The 9,491-nt window shown below is 42.9% G+C and overlaps 1 protein-coding gene across 1 annotated transcript in view; it reads right to left on the bottom strand.

The window, feature by feature from the left end:
- Positions 1 to 473: 473 nt before the first annotated feature.
- The window catches only part of ttll7 (tubulin tyrosine ligase-like family, member 7), a 44,487-nt gene continuing 35,469 nt past the window's right edge, over positions 474 to 9,491 (bottom strand). Inside the window, 4 exon segments of the mRNA XM_072699834.1 lie at positions 474 to 2,137; positions 4,971 to 5,144; positions 7,329 to 7,489; positions 8,286 to 8,366. Coding sequence (XP_072555935.1) covers positions 2,017 to 2,137; positions 4,971 to 5,144; positions 7,329 to 7,489; positions 8,286 to 8,366 — 537 coding nt within the window. The 3' untranslated portion in view covers positions 474 to 2,016.

The following is a 9,491-nucleotide window of genomic DNA, read 5'->3' as shown; positions in this document are numbered from 1 at the left end:
GCCAGGGCCTCTTCGGGACGAGTTCAAGGTCATGGTCTACACTGTGCCCACTAACAGACGGGAAAGGGGGTAGGCAGGGGGGGCAGTGGACCCACCACATTAGCTGGAAACCAGAGGAAGCTGGCATGTCAGTGAGCAGTAGCCTGACACTGTAGGAGCATCTACTGTACGCAGTGAAAATCTGAAAAAACACCCTTTCGCACTTGGTTTTAGAACAGGACAGGACATGACAAGGTCATTGAAGTCTCTCACCTTAAGGTGACAGTCTGTGTAGGATGGCCGAAATATCACTTTTTAGAAGGCTGCATCCGATGTGATACAGAGAATCCGTGAGCACTTTGAAAACAGACATAATGTGACTAGGGATTTTAGGTGGACTTAAGCCTTAGTGTAAGATATATACTGTATATATATATAAGTGACTCAAGACAGGCTATCCAGGCATATTGCATCCAGGAATGAAATCAAGGAAATTGTATCTTTTTAAAGCATTTTATTGCTTAACTGCATTTTCTTATTAACTCAAATTCTTATTTGGAAAGAAATGTAGTACTCACATTGGACACACAGGCAAAGTATTTGGCATTGCAAATTGACATGTTTTGGGAATACAGTTTAGCATATTGTAATAATATCCCCAAGTAGACCTCTTACAAATCCTATATTACCTTGCAGTTTGCTTCTTATGCATCAAAATGAAAAATAATAAATAAAATAAATAAAAACAGGAAAAAAACCGTAAGCATCATATAACTTAAGTATTTTATGCACAATTTCAGCTGTTTTAATAACTGAGGATTCAGCTTGTAAAATGTTCTCCTTGCTTAATTAACGTGGGTTGTGCTTAATACTGTCTGAACTGGCACTTATGACAAGAGGAAAGAAAACAGAACAGCTGCTGAAACACAATATGGCAAAAGCAGCTCAATTCAAACTTCAATTACCACTCGGCACGCCTCTTCAATATACTTAGCTTAAGACATAAGCTTTATACACATTAAAATGGAAATTTAAAATATTACCTTTAAAAAAGACATGGGTTGAAATAAATGTAATTAATGCAATTAAAATCAAAAGAATTTGACAATTCAAGTATTTTCCATAAGCAGTCACTCGTTTCCAGTGACAATAGATGCAGGTGAAATTGGCGACAGTATCCACGCATGCAGGAGACAGAATGCAATGTAGCTGCAGCACAGAAGGTCTCACCTTCAATGTGCCACATGGTGCATATTTAATGTGACATTCTTTAAGATTACTTCAACATGGAAGTACATGCTCAGCTAACCCGTGTGATCAGCAAACCTTTTCTTTTTTCCCTTTCCTTTTGTAGAAATTGACATTGCCAATTGACAGCAGTGCAAACATTCTCTTCGGACTCTGCAAACTGAATCACTTAGGCAAGACTTTTGAGCTGGTTTTGAATGTTCAGCAGATTTAATGGAGGCTGAGACAGTCAATTTAGGCTGTCTGAAGTCGCCTCGATCTTACGCTTTGGATCGCTCCCCAGCACAGCATGAAGTTCAATCTCACGTAACCTAAAAGCGTAAATATAATTATATGACGAGATCTACAGGAGTTACAACTTCTTTAAAAAGTAAAAAAAAAAAAAAAACAGCACCAAAATTGTTTTGCTAAAACAAGCATTTTACATGTAGATTCTCAAACAAGGAATTACTTGTAATCTCATACCATCTATTTGTCACTGAAGCATTGTGTTTCATGAAGTATTTACATCTGAAAATAAATTAATCTTTTTTTCTTTTAACAGTACTGCGACTTGACTTTGCAGCAAACGGACACCTTATAGCAAGGACAACAGGTCGGTGAAAGTTCTGAAACTCGCGTGAAACTCAAAGCAGGGCTGCGGATGTCCACTTCAGGATGTCCTCGCGCTCTAGCTCTGCTCCCGGTGATCCCCCTCACCTGCTCGTCGAGGGTCGGTGGGGGGAGGGGGGGCGGCGGGGGGTTCTGGAAGCGGCAGAGGCTGGTGGCGTCGCGCCCTGGGCGGCTCCCTCAAAAGTGGCCCAGCCGGGGGGCGAGCAGGCTGCGAGAGCGCGGCATGGCCGAGGGGACGCGGCCAAAGCTGGAGGAAGGCCACTTCATGACGAACTGAGAGGTCACTGGCAGCAGGTACCTGGGCAGACGGGCGGATTGTACATGAGAAGTAATGAGGGGATTAGAAAAGGCAAAGGTCGGGGAGAGGGATCGGGCCGCATTAACCCGGCGCTGCGATCTGACAGAGCACCCCTGCAGTTCCTACCTTCCGTGAGGGCCAGACACGGCAGGCAGCCTTCATTTCCTGCCTATTGTTCCTTTAACCATCAACCGGACGTAGCCTAGTTTTCAAAAATAAATGCACTTAGGCCCAAAGACAAAGATTAAAGATGATGCGAGTCGTAACGTGTTTGGATGCGTCAGTGAGGATGTGAAATTAGCTAATTAAGCCCTGGAATGGGACGGGCGGGTTAAGCGTACGGGAGCTTTTCCCCGGTACGGTGGTAGACCGAAATAGCAAGCTGAGGTGTTCCCGGCCTTTCCCGTACACTTCAAGCGGAGAGAGCTTCATCTATTATTGTCATTCAGGACTTTGTGAATATGCGGAAATCTAACGAAGACAAATAAATTCACATCGGGAGGAAAGCAGTCGTCGAGTAAGAATAAACTGCACGCCGATGCGGCGAGGTTCCTGGCCCGAATCTGGGAACATCTGTAATGAGCGTAGCGCGGCCAAAAAACCGTCTCCTTGGTCTGCAGTGAGAAAGTGAGGCACAGGTAACAACTCCTCTTGTTAATGTGTCTCCCAGACCCCAGACAAATTAGCTGGGCTGCCATAAAAGAGAAAAAAAAATGCAGAAGGCATCTTTTGTGAGAGAGCCCTGCCCAGGAGAGATTTTAATGAACTTCATTTGGTCCTTGCGGAACGTCCTTGAAGCCACTCAAGTTCGCCTCCTCTACTTGTCAGGTACCTTCTTTGTTTAAACTTAATATTTCACCCTTTGCTATTTTCAACTCATGCAAGGAGACTCAGGAGCTCTTTCGAGATATAATACTATAATTGTCATAATTAACCTAAGACTTTAAATTAATAAATATATTCATGAACACTTGGATTACATTAAAGTACAGTAATACATTTAACCTGGTTAGGCCTGGTAATACACAACATACCATTTTGCAGAGCACATTGAATTCAGCCAAATTAGATGTTTAAATATAGATTTTTTTCAGCTCATGGAGACAGTTGAATCTGCTCAAATACACTAAGAAAATCCTCTATATACACACAGTGCAGGGCTGAAGGGGGTATTTAATTGGATCAGTGTAACACTTTTCCCAGGTTGTCAGCTTTTGATGATCTAAGACGACTGAGGAGAAGCTGGCGATCTGAAAGCCTGAAGGAGCACTAAGACTGTACCCTTACTTCATTTACGCTGTCCTCCATGAGAGCGCGCCTTCATTACAGGCGGCTCAGTGTAGAATTACCATGCACCTCTAACAGGCCGTCATCTCATAATCTACACCCAGGATACATCAGTGGTGGGGAATTCAAAGACTGGCCCATTATCACGAGCTTACAAATAAGGAGAAACGTCATCAGCCGGCACGCTGCTTTTAATATTGAGGCTAGCTATTGTCTAGCTATCTTTTCAAAGAAGTGACGTTCAAATATCCCGACATTTCACGTAAGCGAGGTGTGTTTAGGCTCTGGCCCGATTCGGCATGTCCTGAGACCAGCTATTACATGGGAACGTTGGAATTAGCTATGAGAGGATTCTGCCAAGACAGAGGCACTGCATAAAAGCAACACCCCTCCCCCCCCCCCCCCCTTTTCCCCAGTGAATATGAGGGCCGCTCACTGAGCAGACCGTGTCAGTGACATGGCACAAGCCACACGGGGCACGGAGCGTGGCGACGGCCTGTCTCGGTGCTTCTGTCATAATCGCACGTGATTCCCTGAATGAGACAGAGCAGACGCTGCCAGTACAGCAAAGCCCCGAGTCCCGATCAGTCACAGACGGGTCTGGCCTCTGGAGCACCCCCCCCCCCTACGTCCGAGTGTCAAACATGTGATGCCAGGTGGTTTAAAGGAGACTGACGTCTTCCTGTAGAGGCAGGCAGATTCGGAGAGGGGGGTGACAGGAAGGCGTGTGGCCTGTAGGAGGCGGTGCAGAGCGGGCTCTGCGACCAGGATGATCTGATGTTTCCAAATAAGGCAAAGGCGGGGGGAGTCAGGGGGGGACAGGTGAAAAACACAAAGCCCCCTCTCAGGTACCAGTCTCCTTCATGATTTCAGCAATGAATAATTAAATAAATAATAAATAGCCCTTATTACTGATGCTTAAAAACACGTTGTTTTTTTTTTTTTTAAATTCCACTTACTAAAAATGTGGTAATTATATTTCTAGTCCATGCAAATTGTTAAATTCAAAATACCCACACCATTTATAATCTGGATGATAGCTAAGGGAATATGAGAAACAGATGTGGATATTTCTCCATTTGGGCGAGCTTCTCCCCAGACCATGCACGCAGAGAAACTTGTTCACGCTAAACTTCTCGCAGAGTCGTGTCATTCTGCTCCGACTCGTACATTCATAACGCATTTATTATTAAAATCAACCCTCCCATGTAGCGCTACTCAGATGTCTGTAGGTCATGTTCTGTATGGGTAAGAACAAGCGCTTATAAGGTCGCTCCCTCCGGTGTTTATCTGTTTCATAATTGAATTAAGCTGGCTCCAGGGGGTACACAAGCCTGCGCACTAATCTAAGGTCTGAAGCACCCTGCCAGAGGTCATTATTTCCATTTAAGAGCACCCCCGCTGTGTTTTAAAAGTTCGTACAAAACCGGAGGAAGGCCCTTGATCTATGTGTGTATCGACTTACAAAGGATTTCAAGAGCTGCGCTTTTTCGATTTCTTTCATTTTTTTATTTTTTTTGGGAGAGGGCTGCGCGGTCGGCCTCACCTGGTGTCGTCCCACTCCGGACTGAGGCCAGTCAGCGATCCCCGGGAGTCGGCCACAAACTTGTAAACCACGAGCAGGCAGTCCCGACAGAGCTGCACCAGCCTCTGGCAGCACTGCAGCTCCTGCGGCGACAGCACCTCGCTGCTCTTGCTGAAGACGGTCTCCCAAGACGACCTGCTGGGCGGCACAACCAGTTACGGTGGTCAGACAAAGCTGAGCCGGCCACGGTTGGGATAATTCAATTGAGATTTTCTTTTCTGTAACCTCTAGGCTGTCAAAGACTGCATTTATTTGTTATCCTAGAAAATGAAATTCATTATAATTCAATAAAATATAATACACTTGACTATGAATCTCTTTAAGAGAATTTAACGTGCCAAGTCGATTACTTGGGTTATCATTTGGATTATTATTTAATCATTTTGACGTTAAGCATGGTCGGTCGACCGAAGTGACAACATACACGCAGAGTTTTCTCAAACTGTCTGCCTGCGTGATTCAGGGGGGCTAGTCTGACTATACAGAAGCAGCATGTAGCCTTCAGAGTTATTGTTAATCCTTTGGCATGTAGGTCCTCAACTAGCGAAATAAACCAGCTTCTGAAACGCCGGGGTGCACAGTCAACACGTCTGTCTATCTACAGGCAGTGCTAGACGAGCCAAATACTTAAAAAAAAAACACACATACACGCACACACACAGACAAGCACTGCTCTAATAAGCCGGAAAAAAGGTATTTCTTTATAAAACAGACAAAAAGCATCCTCTGCTATGGTCCTACCTTTCCTTACATGCAGGGCACAGTGGGAGTCCATGCGGATGCTAACTGCTAATTAATAGTGACACTAAAGCAAATGTTTTAACAAGGACAACCGGCATAAAAGTACCGTCAACAAAAAGCATTGAATATAATAACAGCCCTTGTCCCTCGCCGACACATCACAGCCATTTAACAACGGTAATTGACCTCAAATCACTCAGTATGATGTAAATTGCTAATCGTGGTTTTTTTCCCCCTATTCACTGAATTAAATGAACTTTTAAAGGACAGTGACATGTGATCCGGAGCAACATACCTTATCGAGGCGGACACTCACCAGACAGCCACCTCTACACTACCGTTGCAGTTTTGCTTCTATTAAGTATAGCTAGTTCCCGTAGCTGATGAGTATTTATTTGCTCATCTGCAAGGTTTGTTGTTTCCTTTCCCAGATTACTATCAGATTATTAAAACACCTCAACGACAGCTATAATTCATACATGCACCATCCACTTTATTTGAGCTACGCTGCACATCTCTGTTTTTTTGTTCTTGGGTTTTTTCTCTTTCAGTATCACTTTCTGTTCCTTACTTATTATGCATTTATATATTGTTATTTTTTTCTTTTAAATGTTTTATTGATACTTCCATTTTTATCACAGCATAGTTGACTACCTTTGTTTTTATTGCTGGTTACAGTCTGACTGTACACTTTGCATGCGATGAAAAATCCTTGAATTAATAATTTTATTCCTTTTACATCCCTCTGTGATGTCACTACTTTGTCTTTATTGTGTTTTCCTGTTATGAACTCTAAGATGGGATGCTGTATACACTATACATGTGAGCATAATACGTCCTGCTAATATCTCGCCAGACTCCCAAATCGCTTTCTGCTGATTGGAAGCAGTTTTCAAGAAATCCTATGGTTCCCCGAATTTACTGGGCCACTCCAGGCTGGTAGCATTCTTACGCCACTCTGGTGCAGCTTTGGCCTCGTGCTATGAATCATTGTCTGCGTTTTTTTTTTTCTCCCCTTTTCTTTTTTTTAACAACCGCATTTTACCATTGTAATAGAGACACACTGCCCACATGCATCTAAACCGAAAGAGGCTTGACAAGAGAACCGGTGAGGCCCGCCACTGTGAGAAGAACAACAACTTTGACAGAGCTATGGAGCTAATTGGCTAAGATGGGAGAAAATGTGCATCAGTCAACAGAAAAATCCGGAATACCTCACAACAGGGTGGCAAAAAGGAGGCTGTTACCTAAAATAAGCCGTCTGGAAGCCTGCGGAACTTTCCCGTGGCACTGAGCGTCAACGCTTCATATATCACTCACTGTCAGAATCTTTGCGCTGCTTAATTCATATCCTAGCACCAGAAGGGTGATCGTCCTTATCCCGTTTAGCGCAGGACAAAGAGAAGGAAAAGGCTCTACCATCCATTATTCATCCGACAGCAGAGGGAGAAAGTGCATGAAAGAAGAAACGGAATGAGGATACAGCTTCGGCTACTAAACTATAGGTTTTCTTCTACTCTTTGAAGTATATGGTTAACAGAGATTGGGACTGTGTTGGGACGGTGACCCTGCACCTACCCGGAGTTGGAGAAGCAGTTCCACAGCCCCTGGCCGTGGCTCCAGAGCAGACGATTAAAGACACGACTGAAAATGCGGTATAGATGCAAACTGTCCACGTCAGGCTCCCTCCAGATCCGCTGCAGCATGGAGCGTACGTTGGTGCGAACGATGTCCAAAACCTTTACATGGGATATTGATGGAAAAAAAAGAATAAGACACACACACACACAGAATCAAAAGTGAGGAAGGTGCCGAACAGGTGCCAGCAGACAGGGAGGAAGAAAACACAAAGACAGCTGGTAATAGAGTAATTAGGAATGAAGTTGGAAATAGACATTCACTTTTTCCTCCTCCCCAGGTAATACAGCAGCACGATCCCCTCGCAAGGCAGTAAAAAATGAGAGCACACTTTAATTATCCTTCCTCTGTGAAAAGGGGATATTAGACAGCCGTTTGGGGAAAGGGATCCTAAGAGCCGTGCTAAAGCCTAAACTGCAGTGGTAAACGGAAAGGAGTAATTGCAGCGGATGTCAATCTTGAGGTATCATGTCAAAAGTTCCTCGCCACTTGAGGATTCCCCCCCCCCCCCGTTCTATTCTGTGCTCAAGGCCATAAGTTTAGCCCTTTGAATCCACTTCTCTTCTTATTGACGTCCGTGATATGATGTGTATCGCATACGCCAGCTTTAATGATATCGCTCATAGTGACAGAGTGCACCTTTCCAGACAGGCTTGACTTGTCCCTGTCAGAAATGGCACAAAGTGGACCAAGAGTTCCATCTCGTCTGTGGGACTTACGATGCAGGAGAGCACGTTTCCAGAGGCTACACATGCCTCACACGCTCACTTCATGTTTATTTAATCCTGTATCTGCTGACTGGTAACATATTTAAAATAAATGTAGACATTAACATTTTAATCATCGTCGTGATTAGGTTTTATAATTGAAGTCTAGAAGTCTTAAAAAGCCACATACCTTTCTTTGTTTGGTTGAGTCTAATTTCACCAACCAGTAAGAGGCCACTTTTGGTTTATGGTATTTCCAGTTATCCAATATCTGCAAAAGAAGAGATAAAAAGTATATTTCAAAGGAAAATAATATTAAAATATATAAAAATGAAACATTATAATTTACACAAAGAATAATGACTTAAAAGAGAATTCATATTTCAATAAAAATGTATTAATCAGCGACTTTCTGTCCTCATGTAAAATATTAATCAACACTGTTTCTCTAATAATCTTTAGTGCTTCTCTCTTTCCACATCTGAACTGTATCACCTACCATCACATTACTGTTATTACCATAAACACTACACAACCAGGACCTTCGAGCCACAGAAATTCAGAAACGTTTCAATGAAATAAATCTCATACTTTAACAAACCATAGTGTTACTGTTAAAAGCTTTAAAGTCTACAGAAAGAATCACATATTCTATGTGGATACTATACAGTAGTTCTTACATTCCTTTCATATCTTTCCTTTCACATATTTTTTCTCCAAAGAATTTGTTTTTAATGCTTATGCCTTAGCAAAGACCTTGAAAAAATATCATATAAAATTAGCCTGGGCTTTCAGCCAGGTATTGTTAGGTGGTCAGCAGCAGAAATAAGCCAATCACATTAAGAGCATGTAAATGCTTGGCAACACCAGGCTGGTTAAAAGACACTAATCCAACTGGAAGAAGTGTGTTACTGCGCTTTAGTTTTCACCTTATTTCACTTCTGCCATGATCGGACTAGACCAAATTTAAATATCTGCCATTGTACACACAAAAATCTGCAGAATTGCTCCACACCTATTCTGAGTGAAGTCCATTTTACTGATATTCATGACGTGGCACCAGCTTTACTGTAAAGAATAATAATAAAAAAGCTACACAGAACTTCCTATTCACTCAGTGTTAAGTAGACACATGAGGAGTCCTAAACTGATTACTAGGTGACAGGCAGCAGTGATAAGAGGATGAGGGTGTGCACTTGTGGCGAGAGGTAACTTTTGCACATGTATGATAAGAGGGAATTATCGTGACAATATTGATTGGACAGGCGTGATACAGTATATTCGGCTGTTGTTGTTGGGGATTTAATTACTTTATTCACAGCCAGAAATTCAGCATTAACAGCTGAAATTGACTCTTTATGGCTGTTTACTAGCATAACTCTGTCAAAAGGGGCTC

The sequence above is a fragment of the Paramormyrops kingsleyae genome, chromosome 15 (genome assembly GCF_048594095.1).
Source record: "Paramormyrops kingsleyae isolate MSU_618 chromosome 15, PKINGS_0.4, whole genome shotgun sequence".
NCBI classification, from domain to species: domain Eukaryota; kingdom Metazoa; phylum Chordata; class Actinopteri; order Osteoglossiformes; family Mormyridae; genus Paramormyrops; species Paramormyrops kingsleyae.
Note: the sequence above shows the minus strand (reverse complement) of the source record. Positions and strands in the feature narration are given on the sequence as shown.